This window comes from Carettochelys insculpta, chromosome 20 (genome assembly GCF_033958435.1).
Source record: "Carettochelys insculpta isolate YL-2023 chromosome 20, ASM3395843v1, whole genome shotgun sequence".
NCBI classification, from domain to species: Eukaryota; Metazoa; Chordata; order Testudines; family Carettochelyidae; genus Carettochelys; species Carettochelys insculpta.
This window is the reverse complement of record NC_134156.1, coordinates 22,782,947-22,808,311: the sequence shown is the minus strand read 5'-3', so window position 1 is coordinate 22,808,311 and position 25,365 is coordinate 22,782,947. Positions and strand designations below refer to the sequence as shown.

The window sequence follows — 25,365 nt, the reverse complement described above, 5'->3', positions numbered from 1 at the left end:
TTTATACAGCAGATAGATGCATCCTAACACCCATAATACATTTTATGCTGAATACAGCTTTTGAAGGTTTTGCACACTGGCATTCCTGAGAGACAGTAGGACCCAGGTTGCCGTCTGTTTAAATTACCAACCCAGCCATAGTATTAACACTGACCACATGGGGCTATCACTTTCAAGGAGGAAATTGACACAATATCTTGACTTCAATGGGAGATTTTTTTTTTTAATAAATGAAGAACCACTGCAGGATTTGGCCCTGCTCAGGTCCCAAGAATCTATAGAGATAAATGTTCAAGACAGAAGACCAAACTATACAGTATATAAAACACCCCCCCACCTCACCCCCGTACCTTTATCATCCCATTGTGCCTTAGGGGAAGTTCTTAATAAAATCTACACAGGGTCTGTTTAACAATTTTAATACAATGTATATTTATGACAAACAATAATATACAAAAAAGGTAAGTTTCACAAAGAGAACAAATGGTCTTGCCAACAAAACAAAATAAAACCAACTTACCTAAAGACAAAATATGATTTAAATGACAGGTCTTTAAGTTACAGAAATACTTTACAAAGATCTGCTTTTATACAGAAATAGAAGAGGCCATATCATGAGTGCTTTAAGATTTCTTTTCTACTGAATCCTTAAAAAAAAAAAATCCCCAAAACGAAACAAAAAAACCAAACAAACCAGCAACTGTTATATCATTTTTTTTAAATAAAAAAAGTTTGCTGTCTTTTTTAAAAAGCAATCCTTAACTGTTCAGCCACAGCTTTACCAAGTCAATTTTCCCCACCTCTGATCAACATTGGGGAGCCGGGGAGGTTAGCCAGATGACCCAGTGACCCACACCCATTTTGTCAATGGTGTCTTATGTCTTGCATACACACGTTTGTTTGTCCAAAAGAGCTGAGGCAGAAAACAAGGCAAATGATTCAGTGATACACTACATTTGCAATCTCTAGTTTGTACAACACAAAATTCCAGTTTATCCTTAAAACAAAAGAAAAAAAAGGAAGAGAACGCATTTGTACAAACCTAGGACATGGATTCCAAAGAACAACAATAATAATAATAATAATTATAACAACAACAACAACAAAAAGGAATTAGCGATAAATAAAGCACTGGTTACAGTTTAGACCATAATTTAATAGGCATCCCACCCTCCAAAGAGGACTCCAACAAATATAATTGCTTTAAAAGGAGTTTAAAAAAAATGGAAGGGAGATTTTTTTTTTAAAGAAAAAAATCTGGATGAAAACTGCTCACAAAATAAATAAAGTGTGTTTGATGTTGCCAATGTGTTTCCTCTAAAGCCTATTGAAGCCAATTGGGGTTACTTTAATGGGCTTTGGATCAGGCCCTCATGTTTGCACTCAAAGCTCTCAAAAGAGCTGGGGAGGTGATGGGAAGTTTCCAGCATCTGTCATGCACATGGAGGCCAAAGCAGGAAGCTGAGGAGGGCAATTCTGGTTGTTGGTAAAAGGGTCAGATGTAAGTTTTCTCATAAATCAGATCGGCCTCCCTTTTGGGCTCTGTCTTTCTCCTTGCTTGGGAGGGCAGGTATATAAGAAATTCAGGGAGAAAGAAAAAATAGCAGGGCGGTGTTATTAAGGCTTTTCAACAGGCACAAGATCTTTTTAAAAAATCAACAAATTTTCCTCCTAGCTCTCTACAAGTTGGAAAAAAATAAAGCCTATTTGGTCTTTTACTCCTTGCCTCTCCTAGGCTGCCCAGCTGAACGAAACTTTGCCTGACGCCAATCCCTGTTTAACAGTTTTTGCTCCTAATGAATGCACACGGGTTGGTTTTATTTATCTTTAAAGAAAAAAAAGACTTAGCTATACAAAAATACCTCTGACTGTAAGGAATGCTAGGCCTGCTCCGCTAGGTGTCATTTTAGCTGTTGGAAAAATAAGAGCATCTTAAAAAAAAACCCTCTAAAAATATGTATAAATCCCCTCAAATTGGTAACGAATCATACACAGTACATACTAAAAATATTTAAAATAGAGAATCTTCCTCACAGAGGACTCTGGGTATTTTTTTTCCTTTTTTTTTTGTTTCTTTTTGTTACTGCGAAAAATAATTACAAAAGGCCCAACTCAGGCAGACGAGTTGGCCGGTGAGCACGCTCGTTTCTTGCCCCTGAATTGAGCTTCACGTCCAGTCCCTGGAATGTCTGTACTGAGCTTTGCTGGGTCTCAGCAGAGCGGTCTGGCCACATCCTGATGGGCACTGCAATGCAGAAGACCCGACGTGTTCTCTTTCTTCCCCATCATCTTTAGCGTTAGTGTCTTTAAAGAAAAAAAGTCGGAGGCAGTTCATTTTTTTTTGTCGCTCACGGTCGCCCTTATGGTCGAGTCAGCTGTGTGTAGACAGGCTGTTCCCAGTGCTGTGGGCTGTGGGTCTGGGGAATGGAAGGGACCCCAGTTGTGTCTGCAATGGGCGTATACATGGGCCGTTGGGTGGGGCTCATGTATGTGAAGGTGGAGTAGAGGCTGGTGCTCTGGCCGGCGGCGTGGCTGTAATAGGCATTGGAGCTCTGGTGGTCTGTGTAGTCGTACTGCGAGCGGGTGATGGTTGGGTAGGAGGAGCTGTAGTGCTGGAGGTTGAAGGAGCTGTAGCTGAGCTGCTGAGGAGAGTGCTGCTGTTGCTCGCTGTAATGGCTGGGACTGAGCTGCTCCGTCTTGATGTGTGTCCTCTGCTGGGCCTGGCCCTGTTCGCTGCTCAGGGGGGTCATGGTATGCGGTGGCTGGGGTGGAGCCTGCGGCTGCGGTTGTTGCTTGGACATCCAAACTGGCCCCGCCCCAGCTTGAGTCGCGGACGTGCTGCTGATGCCATAACTGCCGCTATAGGTGACTTGACCGCCTTGCCCGTGAGTGGCCGGCACTCCAGGGTGACCATTGGGGGGCAGGTACTGGTCGAACTCGTTGACGTCAAAGGTTTCTATGTTGGAGATGACGTCGCTGCTGAGCTCCCCGATGTCCACGTCCCGGAAATCGATGTGGGGCGGCTGTCTTCCTCCTTCTTGCAAAGGGCGCCCTTCTCGCTTCAGGTCCTGCTTCCCAGGCTGGACATCTGTTTTGGGGGTGGTAGGAGGGGTCGGGGGCCCCTGGGACTGTCCTGGAGAGAAAAAGAGAGAGCACATGCAGGCATGAGTGTGCCGCTTCCATTGGTTGCAGCTGAGGAGTCCCTTCAGCTGACATGGGAAAGCCAGAGATCGGTAAGGCCCTGAAATCTAAAGCCAGACGTTTTTATAAGCAGGAGGCTTTGTATAATGGCGATAACACAGTTAATGGTTAACTCAGGATCTTTGGGACCCTGGCAGATATCACTGTTTTGCCCCTGAAGTCAGTTGCGAACAGTATCACACATTTATGATACGAATGCGATCAATATCGGTGGAAATCTGCCCTGCCAGATAAAACCTGGGGCTTTGGAGGGGGCCCGGGTCTCAGAGTGCACCTGGATTCAATTTCTGAGCTAAAAAGGCAAAATAAAAGGGGAGGGGGGAAGTTGACTGAAACTTTGTTATGAAGAAAAGAGTTAGTGGGGAAAAGCCTGGAGCCTAATAAGCGGATTTGCAGGAGGGTATCTGACCCTGGATCCCACTCCCTTGTGTTTGTCTGACTCTCCCTCCCCAGGCTGATTTCTCTTCGAGCCTGGCTGAGAACACAGCCTGCGCCGTGTCTCTCCCTAGCTGCCTCGTCCAGCGCGTTGGGCCCCTGAGTGCATGCGTGCCTGTCGTGCTGCGTCAGGTGAGATGCGTACCCGAGTGCTCCCCTGGAGAGTGAACCTCGCTCATGCTGGAGGATGACTGTGGCGAATCTGCCTGCAGGGCCTTGAAAATGGCATTGGGAGAGATGTGGGTCTGCTCAGAGCCCTCCTCCTGCTCCGCCTGCCCGTTCTTCACGGACTTTCTCCGCCGGGGCTGGTACTTGTAGTCGGGGTGGTCCTTTTTGTGCTGCACCCGCAGCCTCTCGGCCTCCTCCACGAAGGGGCGCTTCTCGCTCTCATTCAGCAACCTGGGGAAGAGGTGGGGGAACTGTGGGTTAGGTGCCTCTCCAGCTGCAAGGGCAGCCTGCAGCATAGCATGCTGCACCATGCACACTTATGGGGCTACAGAGAAAGGTCAACTCATCCTCCCAGGGCCAGGCTGCCGTGCAGGTCACTCCACCCCAAGGCCAATAATTTGCACCTCCAGCCTCCCTTCTGCACAGGCCATTCTCCAGCAGGACTATCGCAGCTCCCCTGCTGCAGCCAGGCATCTCTCTGGACTGCGAGGAAAGGAGCCCCACTTGGTACCCCTCTCTGTGCAGCCTGCGTCTTGCCTCTGCTTCCTAATCGCCCCCTGGCTGGGGCTGCCCTTTGCCCCTCCCCTATAGGAAATTGGCAGACTGTTCGGGCGGCCCAGCGGGACCCAACAGAACAAGGGCAGGGCCCTGGCTCTCCCCCTCTGCGGCTGGTCAGAACCACTTCCCCCTGGAAAAGGAGCACATACTGGTTCAAGCAAGGCATGAGATGACTAAGGTGCCTCATGCCTCTGGGGCACCGCCTCTGGAGGTCCAGAACTTTCCCCTTCTGCTGCAAATGTCATTGCCCCTCCCGCCACCGGGTTTGGTTTATTTTCTCCTGCAGTCCCAGCATAAACTGGCCCAGGTGACTTGTTTTTTCTCTAGCTCCCCTCCCCCACCTGGTCCTTCACTGTTAATGCTGAAGAAATCAGGTCATGGCCAGAACCACCCACCACTAACGTGGCACAACTTTGCCAACTTTCTCCTTCCTCTGCAATCAGTTCTTGTCTTGTGCAAATCTGACGCAATGGGGGGGAGCCTGGTTATACACACACGTGTGCGTGCACGCACGCACATGCACACACACACACACACACCCTTCTTGTGATGCCAGCCACTTTACACACACACACCCGGCCCTCTTTGTGGCCCAGGTGCTTTCCACACACCTCTCTCCCTCCTTATGATGCCAGCTGCCCTCCACACCCACTCATCCACCACCCTCTTTGTGGCACCAGGCACTTTACACACACACACAGCTCTCTTTGTAGCACCAGGCACTTCACACACACACTGCCCTCTTTGTGGCACCAGGCACTTCACACACACACAGACACACACACTGCCCTCTTTGTGGCACCAGGCACTTCACACACACACACACACACACACACTGCCCTCTTTGTGGCACCAGGCACTTCACACACACACACACACACACACACACACACACACACACTGCCCTCTTTGTGGCACCAGGCACTTCACACACACACACACACACACACACACACTGACCTCTTTGTAGCACCAGGCACTTCACACACACACACACACACACACACACACACACACACACTGACCTCTTTGTAGCACCAGGCACTTCCCACCCCCCCGCCCCCTCTTTGCACTTCCCACCCCCCTGCCCGGAGCTCCAAGAACTTTTCTCCCACGCGCCGCCTGCCCCCCGCCCCCCCGCGCTCGCGGCACGGCCGTTCCCACGCAGCCGGCCCGGGCCGCCTCACGGCGAGCCCCGCTCACCTCCAGAGCTTGCCCAGCGTCTTGCTGAGCTCCGCGTTGTGCAGGTGCGGGTACTGGTCCGCCAGCTTCCGCCGGGCCGCCTGCGCCCACACCATGAAGGCGTTCATGGGGCGCTTCACGTGGGGCTTGTTCTTGCTGGAGCCGTTCACCCGCACCGGCATCGGCACCAGGGTCCAGTCGTAGCCCTTCAGCACCTGGCTGACCGCCTCCCGGATGCACACCGGGAACTTGTCCTCCTCGCTCTCCTTCTTCAGCTCCGCCTCGCCCTTGGCGAACGTGTTCTCCGGGGGCCGCGTGTTCTCCGTGTCCGAGCCGGAACCCGACGGGCAGGGGGACCCCGCGGAGTCGTCCGACATGGTGGGGCTGGGGGCGCCAGAGATGCATTTGTCCTGCTCTTCTGTCATTTTCAGGAAAGGGTCTAGGAGATTCATGCGAGAGAGCGGCGGAGGGGGTGGGGTGGGGTGGGGAAGGGGGGGTGAAAGCAGGGGGTGGGGGGGAGAGAGGGCGTGGGAGGGAGGGATTAAAACAAGAACCAAGGGGCAAAAACCTCTTGGCAACCAGCGTGGAGCGAGGGAGAGGCGGAGGCGGGGGGAGGGGAGGGAGAAAGTTTGCAAAAGAACCCAGAAAGTTTTGCCCGGCGAGCGGGGGAGGCGGGGGACGCGGGGGGGAGTTTGTTCCCAGCCCGCCGCAAAGTTGCTGCTGCAGCAATCTGCTCCCAGACCGGGCCCTGGAGCCAGCCCTCCTGCTGCCGCGGAGATTCAAAAGTGGTGGGGGGAATAAAGGGGGCTCGTCTGATTTCCCCCCGCTAGGCCCCCCTCTCAGAACAGACCCCCCCAGAAAAACAAAAAAAAAGTTCCTGGCGTTTGCAAAGTTTTCAAGCTCCCAACATCCCCTAGTCAATTTCAAGCTCGGCTCTCCACCGCCGTCCCCGAGCCTCTGTAATAAATACTCTCCGCTGCTATTTCACCTTAGAAACTTTCAGCCAATGACAGGCCGGCCCCTGGGGGGCTGGCACAGCGATGATTGGTCGCAAGTTTTTTTTAGGGAGGGGAGAAACGAGCGCAGCGCTCAGAGAGGGGGAAGGAAAAAAAAAAAAAAAAAAAACTCACACGGGCCGAGTTCCTCTTTGTACTTCCCAACTTTTGTGCTGCCCCAAAAGTAAAACTTTTCTGTCCCTCCCGCCTGCTTCAGGCCCGTTGGTTTTTGTTTTCAGTGGGACTATGGACATGAAGCCTCCTGTTCCAGGCCAGCTGGGGCTGTAGCTCCCCTACCTGGCGCTTAACTTTGGCGTGGCAAAGAACTGCCCGTGAAGTAAAGGCTTTTGTGACTCGCCCCTGTCTGGTTTGCAGGAGGAGGCGGGTAGATGTTTTAAAAAATACATCGGGCACCCAGGGGCTGGCGTTCCGCTCGCTGTTCTGCGGCTGCTCTTTAATTAAAGCCAGCCCGGATTAAATCAGGGGCTTTCAAGCCCTCTCCGCGCAGAGGCTGAATTCTGCGCAGTTAGGTGACAATTTATGGCTGAGATGCCTTGTTCAGAGGCTGGGGTGTGAAGCCGCTGGTAATTTACAGCGTCAGTGGGCTGCAATGGAGCGAATGGTCTGAAAGCGAAGCCTTGGGGGTGCCGCGGTGTCAATGGGTGTCGGCTTTGTCCGTTTTAACACGCCGGCTTTAGAGACAGTTCTCTTCCCTCGCTGCAACGTGCATTTCTAGAGCCAAACGGTTTCATCACACAGCTGAGCTCCTGAGGGTGTATTGGGAACAGTGGGGAGCATTTGCAAACGTTTTGTTTTCCGGGTGGCATCAGGAGGACGCTGCGGATGTACAGCTGCTAAGCGAGAACCCCGTCTCAAAATATGCAAAGCTCGCTGCTAAAAACATGATCTTCACTAATACCCACCTAGCACGTCCCCCAGCATTTAAACCTAGGGAGTTTCTCCTCCCGTAGAATTATTTGCATGGCAAAGAATGCACGTTTGCCTTTAAATTTGCAGAAAGACACTTTCCCCCTGCTCTAAACTTTTGCCTTTCAACGTTTCCAGTATCTTTTATGGTGCTTCCTAGTCAAAGTGTAACTCATTTTCGGTTTCCTCTTTCTCTAGCGTTCTGGGGGGGGGCCGGGGCCGGGTGCGGAGCAGCCAATGCAGAGTTTGCAAAGCTGGTCAATCTGAAGCACGCAGGGGGGGAAACTCTGAGAACTTCGGCCCTGGTTTTCAGGCAGGAGCCCACACTTGAGTGCTATTGAAACACGTTGGCCGAGGAGTAAAAGTAGCGAAGAACATGGTTGTAACACACAGACGATACTCCTGTTGATGCCTCTGTGTAAGGAGATGCACAGTCCTATCACACACAATCCCAGTCACAGATCAGCAAGATATTTACCCGAGCCATTGCAAAGGAAAGAGGACAGTGGAGGGGGTGTCTCCTATTTAACCCAACGACTCACCTATTGTCTGATCCCTATCAGGCACCATGAACTGCATGGGCTTTGTTTTCGGTGCATTTTTATATTCACATTTCATTCTCCCCTCTTCTCGGGCGGAACGTCAGCTGTCAACAATCACCTTTCGGCGGAGAACCTGTAATTCTCTCCCGCATCCAGAGGGGGCGCCAAAAGCTCAGAAACTAACTCAACTTTTCTCTGGGTGAGAAGCTCGCTCTGGCTGTGAGAACAGGGCTCTTGCTGAATCCGGATTCCTCTCGGACTTGCAGAGCTACCAGCGCAAGTCGTTTTGCCCTTTCCAAGACGCAACAGCAAACGTTACGTAGCAAACCGTGAGGCGAAACCGATCAAAGGGGCGTTAGCCAGTCATCAATGAAACTGACAAGTAGCAAATAGTTTATACATAGGGGAGGGAAAGGCGGTTTTTTTTACAAACTTTTTTTGGGGGGGAAATCTACATAGTCTAATGAAAGTTATTCTGGTGCATTTCCCCCCCACCCTTTTTTTTCTGGGGGTACATTTTTGTTTCAATAATTATCAGCCCCCAATATGATGCTGATGTTGCTGTAAAGGGGCGCTCGATACTTTTTTCTAGGGTTCATTCAGGGGAAAGTAAGCGGCAAAATGAGAAATCACCACCTCATATTTGAGCCAGACACGTATACAGCCGTTCAGCCACACCACCCAGCTCTCTCCCCGCGTTGTCTAAAATGCTGTCGTCATTCCCGTTTCTAATCGAACAACCCATGTGTGATCACGCGCTATGTCTCCAGGCGCGTCCAGGTCAGTTTCACTCAGTTTTGCTCAGGCATTTTCGATGGCTTGCCAGCGTGACTGCAGCTAGTCCTTTCAACCGTTTGTTACTGCACGGTTTGGGATTTTTCACAAAGGTTTGTCCCTGTCCTTGGAGGGAGTTGCCACATTGGCCAAACGAGATCAGGAAACGTAAATAAATAAATACCTGGTTGCAATTTATTTTAACGTGTGTTCTTTAAAAAAAAAGTTTCCCCCTGTGAAATGTTTAGGACCTACATTATTAATCACAGTCTTTTTTTTCTTTTAAATGGTCCAATATGACAAACGTATAGCCAGGGAGGCTAAGGCGATCTGGGTTTGGAATAAGATGTAAGTTGTGCTAATACTTCAAAGAAAGAGGGGTTAAAAAGAGACTCATCTGAGAACTGAGCTTCAGAGCAGATGCTTTCCAAAGGCTGCGATTCAGAATTTAACATAAGGGTCTTCACATGTCCCTGCAAAGGAAGTGATCAAAAACTCTAGGGCCAAAGGAGAGGGACATATTTTTGCTGTGGTTTTCTTTGTAAAATATACAGTGCCCAATTCAGAATTCAATTCAAGCGCTAAAGACTTTATTCACAGCTTTTGTTTTGTTTAACAGTTCCTTTCGATAGCAGAGTCATTCTGGGCAATAGTACATTTTCGAGGGGACTTTTTTAAAAGTGCAATTATTTTTTAAATGAAATTGGAAATAGTGCATGAAAAAGGTGGAAGGGGTGGGGGGAAGGAGCTCTGAAGAAATCAATTTGAAGGAAGTCTCCCTGTTAGACCCTTTCTGTCTCTGCTATTTTTTTCTCTGGGAATATTTGCTTGCAAACCTCTGGCAAACAGTTATGTTTGAATGATCTGAAAGGTAAGTGTATGTCTTATTTACAGAACCTTTGTCAGACATAAGAAGGGAAGTGGGAAGAGGGTTTGTTTTATCTTGTGAAGGTCTGCAACATTTAAAAGCAGTTCACAGTGTTACAGGTATGACTGGAGTAAATAGGTAGCAGAGAACCAGGGGGAAGAAATATTGAGATTTATATCAACGTTGGGTTGAACATGGACAATTTTGAAAAAAAAAATCTCTTACCAGTTTGAGACTCAGTTTAGCTATTTCAGGAAACAAATTTATCACCAATGTATTTTTTAGGGGTTGGTATAGAACTATCAAAGATAGCTCAACCAATCATTTCTGCTCTGAGCTGGAACTGTTAAAATAAAAAAAAAAAATGAACCAATGTACCTGGAAAAGACAACTAGTGTGGAGAGGGGCAGGGACATCAGATTGTTCCCAGCTGTTACTGCCGATTGATTGGCAACAAAAAAAAACCTCCATGATTTTGGAGGAAAACTGACAGTGCAAACACTGTTTCTATTCTGAAAGTCCATTCGTTGAAAGAATTCTGCCTTTTCTCAACAACAGAATCAATTTTTACAAAAGAAAAGTGGGTTAATAAGTTTGATCAATAAACAAAAGAAAAATGGAAAACAGATATCATGAGTGTACCTATTTTTTTTTTTTAAATCCCACTCTGCAGAATAGGTGAGCTGCCTGACAATCTGATCAATTCAATTCACTTCTTAAAGGTAGAAGTATTTTATTCAACACCAGTATTTTTTTCCCCAAGAGGAGAATGTGTTTTAGACTTAAACTTACAATGTTTCAGGAAAGATTTTTGACAAATAAAAATGTGAATTACATTCCTAATTTAATTCCTTTTCCTAATTAAGGGTGTCTTGTTATTTCAGGAAAAACTCTCTCTCTTTCCCTCTCTGCTAAGTAGCTTAGAAAGTTTCATAGCCAGTGGACTAATATCCACACAAGATGTCAAATAAAGATTTTTCTCTCAAACCCTACAAATGTTTACCGTAGGCATATTGTCATGAGTCAGGTGTGTTTGCTGACAGCTGGCTTCTGTATTTACATGTAAGCTAGCTGTAGTATACTGACATGAGAGGTGAAGAGGAGATGGGGAAGAGAGGATGGCAAATTCAACTTCATGTTTTTCTTATGCAGTTCAGATTGTAATTTCTGAAGTCCATTGTGGCTTTCCTCTCTACCCCCAGACTCCTTAATACCCCCACACCCCCAAAGTCATCATTCTGAAATTGCATCATTTGCATATTGCAGGCTGTGATGTCACCAACACAGCCCTGAGACTTCTCCGCTGGGTCAGAACAGGCTCAACAAAAAGTTCTTCCCTGGCAGGACAGGAAACCCAGGGCCACGCTGGCTCGCTGCATTTTTGCTGGGAGAAATATTTGGCTTTGCAAATGTGCTGCAGTGTGAAAGTCTGCTTATGCTCAGCTTTGCGGGGGGGCGGGGGGGGCGCTAGGCAGAGAGGAAAGGGGATTCACTGCAGCCCTTGAAAAACATACACCAGGAAACTAATGCAAACCCCTTTCGGAATTCTGCTGCATGCAAACCTTTTCACGGCACAAAAGCAGACGTCAGCTAAGATGTCAGCTAGCGGCCTCAGAGCTTTCCTCCGTTGGTGAGACAATGCTCAGCTTGAAAATATGGGAGTGGAATGGAATGTTTTATATCATTTTACCCACTTGTGCGCCAGGAAGTGGTTTCTTAAATAATGGTGCTTGTTGATGTGCATAAGATGGTGTCATCAATTTTGATACAATTTTAGTTCCACGTTTTAAAACTAAAAGGCGTGAGAGGTTGGACATGTGCTTTGAACAGTGGTAAATCTGGAAGGCCAACTTTACACTTGGTTGGCGCAAAGTATATTCATCTCTTGATACAAGGGGTTAGTATTTTAGTTAGTTTATCTTAGTCGGATTGTTTGTACTCAGGGCACAGGGCAGGGACCATGTACCTCTCCAAAGACACTGTTGTCACGTAATAAATAATTTTTCACAATATTTTTTATCAACACAAAAGAATAAATATCATTTTAGCTTAGAGAACCACAAAGCCACACCCGCCCCCACACCAGGACTCACATTTTGAAAGGCAACCTATGAGGATGCACATGAGGGTTAACATTAGGAACAGCTGAGTTGCCCATGCCATCTCAGTTGTCGAACTGCCCGGTGGCACTTACAGAGATGCCAGGAGACGAGTGGATGCTTTAAACTATGGTGCATTTGAGTGGCTGAAAGTGATTGGTGGCTGCACGAATGACTCTGTGTAAAAGTGGCCGGTAACATACTCCTCCGTTAGGGTTAGCCCTCTACCTTGCTCAGCATCCAGAAAGCCCTGGGAGGTTTCCTTTGGTACTGCAGCTGTTTATTTTGCAAGTGTCTGCTAATTTCTTAGATCACTTTCTGAGTAGCCTTTGTCCTGAGGAACATGGATCTCTGCCCTGTTTTAATAGTGAGGGTGGTGGCCACTAGGTGATTACTTGTGAAAAAAGTAAGGCTTATTTTTCAGCTTGACCAAATAATTCTTTAGAACTGGTGTCGAATTATTGTATTAACCCAAACTGTGCATTTACTAAGCTTTGAAATTTGTCTAGCTACATGTCTATCACCCGTTTGTCAGACTAATTTACTGAAAAGCGCAAAATGCAAGTTGATTTAAATTTTGGCTGTAATGAAAAGTAAAGCAATGGGAATGAAAGCTGGACCCATGGCATTTTTCTCTTTCTTTGGATTGTAAAATGAAGGGGAGACTACATATTATAGTATGATTTCCTGAAGGACATATATGCGTGTGATGGTTTAATGACAACTTCCTCATGCTTGCCATACAATACAATGAAATGGATCCATAACAAAAGTATAAAGCAAAAGCAGATAGTGCTGCAATAAAAATACTGTAACCACTTCTAGGGGCTGGCTACATTTGGGTAGCAGGGTCAGGCTGTGGATTGACTCTGGTTTATGGCATAGCACTATTCTAAATGGAATTGATATTTGCTCCTTTAAACACGGAAATCATAGAATTTCTAGTAGAAATCATAGTAGAACCAGTCACTACTCTTGGATTTCCCAGCTAGCAGAAAGCAGAGTCATCATCCCAGATGATGAAAGCTCTTTTGCACCTGATCATTCAGTGGTTGAAAAAAAAAAAAAAGAAAATCAGAAGCACCCAAAAATGTGGACAGACCCTGAACTGATATAGGAAAAACAGACAGGGAGTTTTATCCCAGCCCGGGTGATGAGTGATAGCAGAATTGAGCAGACAGCCTGGTTCGATTTTGCATGTTTGAATCCTGACTTCTGAGCAGAGGGTAACTGACTAGCTCTATAGGATTTTCTTAATGCTTCTTAGCTCCGTGGTACACTTCACCATTGTGACTTCACACACATACACACACATGCGCGCACACACACACGCACACACACAAAATGGTGAAATCTGCTCTGCGGCCAAGAAGCATTAAAACAATCCTATTCACTGTTTTGTAAATTCTCTGCTCCTTGCCCCCCCCACTTTGAAACAACTGCACACAAGGTCAAAAGAAAAAAAATAACATTGGTTTCAAGCATTGCAAACTTGTTAGGCCTAGAAGACGCTTCTGACTCAGTTGAAAGAGAAGGGAATGATAGCATTGCAAGAGTACAGAATTTTTCCCATGATAGGAACTTTTTGCAAGATACTTTTAATAAGTTAGGGCACATCTTATTTTTGGTGGTCTGGACACATGCCTTCATTTTCCCACCTGATATGAACATAGATACTTTCTTCTGAAGAATGTCTTGAGCTGTGCAATCCAAGTATGTAAACAGGCACACAAACCAGGCCAGCAAATAGACTTATGTTGCTTTCAGCTAGGTTAGAAAAATGAGTTCTGAACAGGTATCTGGGAGCTACTTTTGCGCATGGCCGCTCTTATTGGTTGGAGCGATTTGTCTTTTGTAAAGTTCATGCTAGTTCAAGTCCCAGTCTGAGGTGGACATTGCCTGGAAATTGATCTGACTCAGATGCTCAAATCAATCAGTCTGTTTGGAATAATTTTATTACTAACAATCAAAGAAAAAAGACCAAAGTCCTCTGCTACTGGGCACCAAAGACCTGGGCTAAAATCCTAGCAGCAAAGAAATGGCTGGAAAAGGGACAGATGAAAAACCAGTGTTTTCTTTGTCTTGAAATGAGCCTTCTATAGCAAATTGTCTCAGAGGTGGAGCCGTCTTAGTCTGTATTGTCACAAAACAAAGCAAGCAGTCCTGTAGCACCTTAAAGGCTAACAATTTTATTTAGTAGGTAATGAGATTTTGTAGGAAAAATCTGAATCTAAAAAAGTGGGTCTTTCCCATGAAAGCTCATTAACCAATAAATAATATTCTTAGTCTTTAAGAGGCTACAGGACTGCTTCCTTTAGAGCTAGAAAATGATAGTAACAAGCTCCATCTCTAACTTTCCCCTCATTTGCTGTGTGATTGAAAGAGCTTTCATTCAAATTTAACAAGGGCTGTGCATTTAAATCACCTGTTTTTCTGCTTTCAGCTCCATCATAACATCATATACTCCAAAGGGTGCACTGTTTCAAAATGCATGTTGCCCCATCATATTGGCAAAGTAACACACGGGCTACGTCTACACGTGCACCCAACTTCGAAATAGCTTATTTCGATGTTGCGACATCGAAATAGGCTATTTCGATGAATAACGTCTACACGTCCTCCAGGGCTGGCAACGTCGATGTTCAACTTCGACGTTGCTCAGCCCAACATCGAAATAGGCACAGCGAGGGAACGTCTACACGCCAAAGTAGCACACATCGAAATAAGGGAGCCAGGCACAGCTGCAGACAGGGTCACGGGGCGGACTCAACAGCAAGTCGCTCCCTTAAAGGGCCCCTCCCAGACACACTTTCATTAAACAGTGCAAGATACACAGAGCCAACAACTAGTTGCAGACCCTGTATATGCAGCACGGACCCCCAGCTGCAGCAGCAGCAGCCAGAAGCCCTGGGCTAAGGGCTGCTGCCCACGGTGACCACAGAGCCCCGCAAGGGCTGGAGAGAGAGTATCTCTCAACCCCCCAGCTGATGGCCGCCATGGAGGACCCCGCTATTTCGATGTTGCGGGACGCGGATCGTCTACACTGTCCCTACTTCGACGTTGAACGTCGAAGTAGGGCGCTATTCCCATCCGCTCATGGGGTTAGCGACTTCGACGTCTCGCCGCCTAACGTCGATTTCAACTTCGAAATAGCGCCCAACACGTGTAGACGTGACGGGCGCTATTTCGAAGTTAGTGCCGCTACTTCGAAGTAGCGTGCACGTGTAGACGCAGCCATGCTGTTTCAGAGGCCTTCCTTTAATAATTATTAAGACCACTTAAAAATAAGTACGATTGTTTCAAAAGGTGTAAAACGCTAACCAGGATTAAACAGAGACTGGGAGTGGCTTGCAGCTTACAAAGGCAGCTTCTCTGCCCTGGGTATTAAGATCTACCCATTAGACTCTGACAATGGCTCATGACCCACTGTCTGATCTGACTTGCTTTTTCCTCTTTTGATACCTGCTATTGGTAATGGGCCATTTCCACCTTGCTGAATAGACCTTAGCAGGTCTGGCCCTCCATTTTTCTGGGACCCTATTCTTTAAATACACCTCTGAAACCGCCCCCCCCACTCATGCATCTGATGAAGCAGGTCTTTGCCCATGAAAGCTTATGCTGCAAAATATCTGTTAGTCTATAAGGTGCTACAGGACTTCTTGTTGTTCTCTAATTACATGAAAGTATCCACCTGCAACATAAATGCTGGTGGCTTCATGTCTTTGTCAAGAACAACTGATGTGACATATTGTTATGGCTGGCTGTTCGGTTATGGCATTGGTTTGGAAATTGTACCTGAGATTTCGTGGTCATCTGCAGCTAAATAAATGGGGGGTCATTTAAAACCGGTGGGTCCTATTATATTTTCCAAGGGCTAGTTCGTATTACATAGTCCAGCGATGGCTTACAAGAAATCTGTGAGAATTGGAAGGAAGAATAAAACAACCATTCTCTCTACCTGTTTGCGCAGCTTTTGGCTAATGCAGAGGGAGCCGGCCTGTTTATTTGGAGAGCTAAAGTTGTGGAAATATACTTGGAGGGTGTAATGTGGACAGCACGTGTTTCTGGGAGCTACCTGGAGTCTGTGTCCTAATAGCTTGCAGATGTCTTCAGGTCACTGATTTCCTATGGGCCAAAGAACGCAGTCACCACCCCTCCCAGCTCTTCAAATTAAAAAGAAAAAAAAGGGTGGGAGGGCGCGGGAGAAGGGTGTTCACTTCTGGAACTTGTAAAATTGTTTGTTTGGGGTTTATTCCAGCCCGCTTGCTTCCCCCTCCCCAATACCGAATGGTTTAGAAATTCTAACTGCCAGGCCCTGGTTCATTTGGAACTCTGATTTATTTGAAAAATAGAGAAATCTGCTATGGGATCCGTTTTTGTTTGCTCAGGGTGGGGAGTTTATTTACACTGGGATTATTTATTTAAAAACTTCAGTTTTCTGTGCTGCATAATAAACAGGGATTTATGTGTGTATGAGTGTGTATTTCTGTGCGCGTTGTGCGTGTATGTATGCACACGAGGAAGATTGGGTTTTTTTATTGATAAATATCAATTTTGCTGTATACATAAAATGACAATAAATATTTCCATGAATGATGCTTAAAATTTGCACCAAGGCAAAATGAGACCCATGTTGCCCCAGAAGTTATTAGAATTTGCATTAAGGATATTTACTTTGCAGAGTTTGGCAAGTGATGTTGACGATTTGAGCGAGTTTTAACTGTTATAAAGCTTTTGCTTTTTGCTCCTCAGCCATTGTCGTTAGCTTGACTGAGCCCCAAAATAATTTCCAACAGCTGTGAAAATGTAGATCAATCAAACCTAAGAAAAAAGCTTAAAACACATAATTTTGTGCAATCCTGAAAATTTAAATTGAGAAAAAATAAACACTAATAGTCTCCAATGAAATGATAAAAAATAAAAATAAAATTCTACTCCCCCGCCCCATATTTGTCTGTGTTTGCATGTAGCTCTATGTATAGATGTGTATGTGTGCAATGTATCTCTATAGTCACACAAGTTTGCTGGGACATTACCGGAAGGCCAATGCGATGTTTCCTATTTCTCTCTTTCTCATTTGTATTTCCCTTGTTAATGAAAGAAGTGGCGAATCCTTAATTGCAATCTGAGGAAACTTGACCTGTTGATCTGTGATACTGCTTCACATCTGCCTTTGCTGATCCAGACCCCAAGGAAGCAAAACCCTTTAGTGGTTGTCTAACTCTAAGCATTCGCAGAATCCCCTCTGTGTTCCGTAAAAGCAGGTAAATACTTGAAGTTAGGAAGGTACTTAAGTTCTTTGCTGAACTGGGGCCCTACCTCTGCTCGCACCTTTGTTGAGGAAAAAAGGAGTGAATCCCATTTGAAGCCAGTGACTTAGTGAGATGCTGATCTGTGCCCTCATTTCCAAGGGAAGAACGGCTGTAAAGATTTCAATTAGCCCCTTTATCATCCTTAAATTCCATAACGGGAAGGAAGCTGTCAGCATTTGGAGGTTGTGGACAGTATTCTCTGCAAGCTGAGGGCCCAAGAGAAATTCTAGTTCCCCAGGTGATTAGCAGAGCAACTGCAGCCAACAGCTTATGTTTCTGTGGTGGTGCACATCTGCACATGCCTTGGTGCACATGTCAAAATTTATTCCCCCCATAGGTGGAAGAAATGAGAAGGAACCCTGCTTGTGGACCTGGCTGGACTCCCCAGTGAATAGTATTGGAAGGATAAAATTGTTATCGGTAAATGTTATTAAACATGCCAGAGTGAGACATGGTGGGAGAGAGACTATGTTTTCAAAGATCAACGTATGTTGCTGAGAGACAAGATTGTGAGCTTACATGGAGCTCATCTTCAGGCTTGGATTTCATTGTCCACATGCAAATCGACGAAATCTATTTCCATTGACAAGGGTTGAAATTTGCAGATAGCAGAGTAAGAAAAATGCTGCGTGCGAAATCTCTGGAGCTTGATTTAAGGCTATTTGTAGCATATATTTTCAGCATGTCATATTGACAATTTGTGTTTTCGTGGTTCTAAAGATTTTTCACTTCCCACAACTGCCAGTATCATACAATATCTGACACCCCCATGATTTTATGCAGTTAAGAAAGTATAAATCAGTTCAAAATGCTTAAAATAAGCATTATTTATGTCAAAATGATATAAAAAATCAGTTCGGCCCAGTTGAACTGCTGCATTTGCAGCTGGTCAGGTTGGCGGCTATTTCTGCATTGCCTGATTGCTTTGCGGTGCTTAATTGATACTCTTTTGAGCAGCACATCAATGATTAAGCACTTAGGCGCCTAGCACCTACTGACTTTCAATGTGAGTTAGATGCCTCAAGTGCCTTTGGAAACCCGTCCCTAAGCAGTCTGCGTGCTTTGAAACTCTCTTTCTCTTTCTCTCTCTCTCAGCATTTTGGGCTTAATCCAAGCCCCAATGAAATAAATGGTTTCTATCTATTGACTTCAGTGTGCTTTAGGTTCTTTAGGCAGAACATTAAGGGTTCAGAAGCCTGATTGTGCAAGGTGCTGTACGCACGTATAACCAGGCAACGCCTCCACCTGGCAGACTTTACAACTTAAATAAGTTAGACAGATGAAGAGCAGATGACAGGAAATATTATCCCTGCCCTCTAGATGGGGAACTGAGGTTCAGCGTGATGGTAACTTTCCCAGGGTCACACAGGAAGTCTGTGGCAGAGCCAGGCACAGTACTCCTATGTCCTGAGGGCCAATCTGGTGCCTTAACCACAACAGCATCCTTCCTTTTGCACTAAGCCATTTCTCTGCATTCCTGGATGCTGCCTTTCTGCTTGCCAATCGCTCGATCAGAAACGGTTTGAAAAGGTCATTACAGAAACTAAAACCTGCTCCTTAAAAATGTCATGGCTTTCAGTTCAAAGCAAGTACCACACACTTAAATCTGATACAGTAGCAACCCTAAAATAAATTGCTATTTTAACACAATGAAATCTTTGCTGTGGATCTTATTTATTCTATACCAGAAATGGATGTGTTTGGCATGTGCTATGTTTATTTTCCAAATATTAAATAGGCTACATCACAGATAACAACACTGGATTTAGAAGAGAAAAAGATAACATAAAAATCATCAAATGAAAATCAACAGAGTAATGAAAAAGAGTAAAGAAGACACAGAACGTATATGGTCAAAAACATGCAAGGTCTTTTCTCTTTCTCCCTCATAGATTTTAACTAGGTGGTGATCATTTAGCTTGGCAAAGTCCACTCTTTTTACTGAAGTTTTTTTTTTTTAATCCCATTTTGCTAAGTGTGGAGGGATTACTCTGAGAATAACAAATGTCCCAATTTTAATTAACATAATAATAATATTAATAATAAATATGTTTACTATAATAAAGCTAGGATGCCCAAGGAATAGCATGATATTTCCTGGTTTGAGGAGTAATCTATTGTAAATCTCACTCTCTAAACACAGAGAGAGAGAGAACTTTATTCATTTTACACAGAGAGAGAGAGAGAGAGAGAGAGAGAACTTCATTCATTTTCAACCTAAACTCACCATTCTTAATCATCCTAGGACTCTCTTTTGCAAGTGCTTTTGTGGAAGAAAGATGAAAACAAGTCTTGCCTTAATACAAACAAAAGAAACCGTAACTATCACTGAGCATGAGTCAGATACTGTGCAGCTATTTTCCCAAGCTGAAGGAGTAAGGCTGCCTTCCACTTCTTTGCATTGCAGATTTGAAACTTGCAATATAGGAAGAAAAAAAATCTACTTTTCACACCCATCCAAAATAAACTCCAGATGAAGAATAATATTTAAATGAAATATCAGTTACAAGAAGCAACAAGAGATGAAAACGTACCTTCATAGAGAGGACAGTCAACTTAATTCCTAATTGCTAAACTCTGGGTTTTACAATCCCCGGTGTCGGAGGAAGTTTGCTAGGAATTCAGGGGGATCCAGGATGAGAGATCTTTTAAACAAAGCCCCACTGCATCAGATGGTCTGTGATCATTCCCACACACAGCCCATCTTCAGGTGTAGTTACATGCCCCAAAATATTGATGGCAGTCATTTTCTTGCCAGCTCTTATCTGAGTGGGACTGAGCCGGAACTTGGCAGTGCCTGAAAGGGGGTATTGTTCACTTAAAAAAAAATAAAATAAAACAGCAGAGATTAGAGCCAAAGGAGGAGTTTGGGTCTTTTCTGTTCGGGACAGCAATGCACTAATATGGCTTAAGAATGACATTATTTCACCCCTTTACTGCTAACAATTCCTTGGCAATAAAGAAATTTTAGCTGGCTAAACTTGAACCAGAGAGCAAGACCCTTGGATGATAGCAGTGACATTGGTTAGCATTTGCTCTTAATAAAACAGTAATTTATTCATGTTTGTTTATTTTATTAATTATTGGCACACACCCTTAGCACTTAGCTGGAAGATGCTGAAGGACTTGGGAAGCTACTTGTCCAGGTAGGCCCAGGTTTTTCAAGACGAGGGGTCTTCACTGTTCCCTGGAAGCTATGAGTTTGTGTGGCCACTCTGGAGAGATTCAAATGCACACAGCTGATGAGGTAGGCATTTGTTTTTGACGGGGTGCACATTTGCACAGGCCTCGGTGTACATAAAACTTTATTTTGCACATGGATGGAAAAAATCCACCCAACGATGAAAAAGATTAGAGGGAACATTGGGGGTATTTTCTGAGTGACTGATTGTCTCTGTGGCTGCTGCGTATGACTCTCCCAAATTGGCTAGACAGACCTGGGCTACCTTCACTCATGCTATTGGGTTAAGACAGCAGGGTGGATGTTGTGGCTCGGAAGGAGGGGATGGGGGGGCTGGATGTTACCTTGCCCCCCATCCGCAGAATCAGGAGGCTGGTGGAACTTGGGAGCTTGAGTTGCATGTCCCTGCTCCTCTTTCTTGCATGGTAGCTTGAGTGGAAGTAGCATGACTCTGCCTGTAGGTGAAAAGACTTGCTTCCAGCTTCAGTGGTGACCGATCCAAAGAGCCCAGATTTCTAGCAGACAGGTGATTGGCACATTCTGAAAGCCAGCCCCCTACCAGGTGTATCCATCTGAGCATCCAAAAATCATCCATCACTTTTGAAAAAGTAGAGCCTAGGTTCTTATCTGCAGAGTTGGCCATGAACTAGGCCCTTTGGTTTTGTTGGAGTTGCAAGAGACAATGCTTGGATGCGTGTCCAGGTGTGTATGAAACATAAATGCATGTCTGGAAAAGATCCTCTCCTTCTGGAAAAAATAACCTTAAATCATGGATCAGAATATGGGTGCCGCTCCTGAAAACATTTCTGGAGAGCTAACAGGACCTCCAAAGTGATCTTTGGAATACAGTGTGAACATCAGGCCTGGGATAGTCATGCCCCATTTGATGCCTTTCAGGGTATAAGTTCCTCATTCCAAGGTAGGGTCAAATCCTTTCAATCAAATGGGTTATCCTTTCCCGAGAGGCCATCAGTATTTGGGGTCGGTGGTCACACTATGTGAAGCACCTTCACTTCCCCTGAATTCCAGTAGGGGGCGGAGGCAGCTCATCACTTTTAACACTGTCTCAGGGCGGCCCCACCAGGTGAGTTTTCTGGTGGGATTCCTGAGAGCAGGTTTTAAAAGCACAGGAGCTTGCTTTGACTCAGAAAGCTGTCCGGCCTGGTTCCCCGCTTGTCCCCCAACCACATCGTTCACTGTCAACCCCACATGCCAATTTATTTTCAACATCTTGGGCTTGACTGAGTGATCATCGGTGGTTGACTCAGAAAACAGGAAAGGTCAGTTTGAGTAATATCTAACCCGACGCACCAGGCTCCGCGTCCAAAACAAACACGCTGCGAGAAAGGCAGCCTCCCAGAAGATGATTCCCACATGCAAGGAGGAGCACAGGAGGTGATTTCTCAAGCGCCGTGACGTCCCAAGGAGCATTGAAGATATCCATCTCCAGTGCTGTCTCAGGAAAGCAGATGGGGTCAGGGGAGGAGGTAATGGCACAGGACCGAAAATCAAGATACTGTTGCAGAGGAATTGTTTTCATTAAAGAAAAGGAAAACGCAATAATCCTAGGGAGGTCCAAGACAAATAAAGCATCGTTGTTTTGGGTGGAAGAGCCCAGCTTTCGATCCTGCTTTGCACAATGTGGGACAACACCCAACTCCTGTGGGGCTAGAGGAATGTTGTCTGTCCCACCAGAGGCAAGGTGAGAGGCGGGGAGACAGGCCCACCGAAAGTAGAGAGGTTCCCAGAGTACTGGCTGGCTGAACACGTCTAGGCATTCTGAGCAACATGTAGACCAAGAGCTTGACAAACAAGAGTGCAGGTGTTTGCTGAGCTGTCTGGGTCAGGAGCTGGTTTAGAGTAGAAACTTGGGGCTTGTCTAGATGAAATATGAGCTTGCCGTAAACTAGTGTGTAAAGAGCAGCGTGCCATTGCATGCACTCTAACGGTCTGTGTGGACACTGAGAACCAAGTTAATACAGGTTGAACCTCTCTAATCAGGGGCTCTCTCAGCTGGCATACTCTGAATCCGGCATGATTTTAGTTAGCCAGATGACTATTTAAGGGTGTGGCCAAGTTTTCTGGGGTCCCATAAAGTTTCCAGCCACCAGTGCGGGCTCTCAGTGGTCTGTGCTGGTATTTAGCTGTAATTTGCCCCTAAATGCCTCCTAAGAGCCCAGTAAGCAGTAAAAATGTTGGTAATGTGCTAGAAAATATTACCTTCCACTCTGATGGCAAATTGCCTCATTCGGTACCAATTGGGTCCCAAGGGTGCCGGATTGGAGAGGTTCAACCGGTACTTGAAAGCTGCTATGTCCCTTCCCAGTCTTCTGTTTCCCAGACTAAACAAACCCAGCTCTTTCAATCTTCCCTCCCAAGCCAAGTTTTCTAGACCTCGAATCATTTTTGTTGCTTCTCTCTCCAGTGTGTCCACATCTTTCCCGAACTATGGTGCCCGGGATTGGAAACACTTACTCTTGTTTCAAAGCAGAGTAAATCAAGCACACTAGGAACTGGAGTAAGTCAATATATATTGGAGAACGTTCAACGTCTGGTAACAGGGTCTGCCTGCGCAGGGGACGCATGTCAAGCTAGCACACTGTAGACTTGGCTACTTAGCTTGCTGTGCGCAGATTAAAAATAACAACAAGCAGTCAGATTTGTTTCTTTAGCTAAGGTGTAGACATTGGCTTCACTCACTAAAGCCCTGGGTTTAGTTCCCTGCTTTACTCCAACTTCTCACGTGACTGGTTCCAGCTGTGCTCTAAATTCTGAGGTGACTTTGGCTAGTTACATAAAAGTTAAGAACAGACCCAGGACCAAATTTTTAAAGGAATTTAGGTGCTTAAAGATATGTGCTCCTACCTGTATCTTCAGAAAAGGTCTACATAATTCCTTTCCATTTCAATTGATTGCTTGTGTAGGGCAATACACAATCATAGAATCATGGAATTCTAGGGCTGGCAGGGCCCTCAGGAGGTCATTTAGTCCAGCCCCCTGCCTAAAGCAGGATGAACCCCCACTAAATCATCCCAGCCATGACTATGTCAAGCCGAGACTTAAAAACATGCTACCTGTCTATTGGGTTCTTCCCTGGGAAGTCTTATAATTGGCCACAGTATAAAACTAAGGCTTGGAACTATGTGTGGTCGTGGCTGCAAAAAAAAAAAAAAAGATTACCAGGAAACAAGAGCCTCAGTATAGCTGTATCAGACTAGTCCTTTTATTGCATTGTCGGGCATTGCCCTACCACTGGAATGGTGAATATCACTGAAGTTGCAACAGCAAATACCTTGGAATGCATTTGGAGTTTTAAAGTGTCAGTTTTACTGTGGGACATGTGAAGGTAATGTAATTACCCAAGTAAATTGCCATAATGTTTTTGCAGTGTTCACATATCAGAGAATGTGCTCCACTGAATGCAGAGGAACCTGCAAGCGCTGTAAATCAACAGAGGACCGTAATTCTGCGTAATCTAGTCTTAAAATTACAGTCACCAGATATCTCCCTTGTGGCTACCGAGACATGCTTTTCCATGGTTCCCTTTTCTAAGGTGATGGAGGCCTAAGCGCCTAGTATTTATTTCTTGTAACAAATGCCCAGACAGTCATAATATTATCAAAGCAGATGTGAACATGCCACAAGGAGTTGTCTTCAGATTCCAGTGCTAATGTAGACCTCTTGGGAGGCTCTCAGTGCAGGATGAGCCTATTTGACTCAGTTGAAGGAAGCTCTGGAGGAAAAGTCTGTCCAACTTCCATAGCTTGAGACTAGCCTAATGAATAAGGAGGGACAAACTTGCTGGCATAATTGTGCAGTGTTTATATTTGAAAAGGGATATGGCATTTCCACTTTAATTCCTGGCAGTCCCCATCACCCCTGCCCCTCCAGATTAGATTTCCAAACGATCTTGAACATTACTGAGAAATCAGTAGCTGATTAGCTGGCCTGCTTGCCTGCAATCACACCTTTCAATATTAATTATCTGCTGTTTGAATTTGATGATATTGAGCATCCACAGCAAGGGCTGCTCAGTGTTTCGCATCACCAGCTGAAGACAATGATTTGAAGGGACAAAATATGCTGGCTGCGGCTTGGTAAGCAGGAAGCGAGAGCTCATTTGCAAATATGATTAAGGAACCCGATCGTCTCTTCCAGTAGGTTTAGCCTGCGGGTGACCAATCCAATACCAATCAGATCTGTGCATAAGGAATACCAGGAGGTAGGAGATAGTGTTTTCCTCCAGTAGAAGGAAAGGTGTGTGAGAAAAGGAAAATAGTTCACTAAAGTGTTTTGGGCAGATTATAAAAGTTCATTAAAGACAGCTCCACTGAAGTAGAGGTTTAGCAATACCTCAGTGGTTAGCACGTTGGCCTTAGAAATGCAGGGTTATGAGCTCAATCCTTGAAGGGTCCTTTGAAGGGTGTGGGGCAGGTTAAGGTCCTTTCTTTTTTAATTCCTTCAGTCTGAAAATTTCTGGTAATTTTAGGCCTCAGAAGCCTACTGGATAAGGCATGGCCTTCCTAAGCCAGAGGTGGTGGGTTCAAGTCCCTCCTGGGTTGGAGGTGAAGCCTTCATTACTGTCACTTGTTGATAAATTTGAGGCTAATTTTGGGGGAGGGATTGCTCAGCAGTTAGCACACTGGTCTTGTAAACCCAGGGTCATGAGCTCAGTCATTAAGGGGGTCTTTCAAGGGTTTGGGGCATGTTGTGAGTCCAAGGGGCAGAACTTGATGATCTCTTGAGGTCCCTCACACTTGTATGAAGAATAAAGCCTTGAGTCAGCTAAGGATCTGCCTCTCTCTGTGTAGTGATGGTGAGAACCTCAAAGGTTGAGAGACCTGGTTTGGAAAAACATATCAAAAAGTTTGGAAGTTAGTCTGGAAGTATCACCACTCATGGGATTTTTAGTTGTTGCTTCTGTTGTGATTTCTTACTATATGTCAATGTTTCACCCGTTGGGCACAGCTGGGGAAAGGAGGGCTCTAAGAAAGAGAGTAAGAATGATAACAAATTAGCGGGTTATTTTAATTAAACCCTAACAAAGGTGCTTGATGAGTGTTTGGGCTGACTCATGTTGTACTAAATTAATCTGGTGTTTCACCCTTGCTTGCTGTTACAAG

The 25,365-nt window shown here is 45.4% G+C and overlaps 1 protein-coding gene across 1 annotated transcript; it reads right to left on the bottom strand.

The window, feature by feature from the left end:
- Positions 1-385: 385 nt before the first annotated feature.
- SOX9 (SRY-box transcription factor 9) lies at positions 386-6,464 on the bottom strand. Its single transcript, XM_075014706.1, has 3 exons — positions 5,566-6,464; positions 3,782-4,035; positions 386-3,133 (listed from the first exon to the last, which is right to left on the bottom strand). The coding sequence occupies exons 1-3, from the start codon at positions 5,994-5,996 to the stop codon at positions 2,361-2,363; spliced, it is 1,458 nt and encodes a 485-aa protein (XP_074870807.1). The 5' UTR covers positions 5,997-6,464; the 3' UTR covers positions 386-2,360.
- Positions 6,465-25,365: the final 18,901 nt, after the last annotated feature.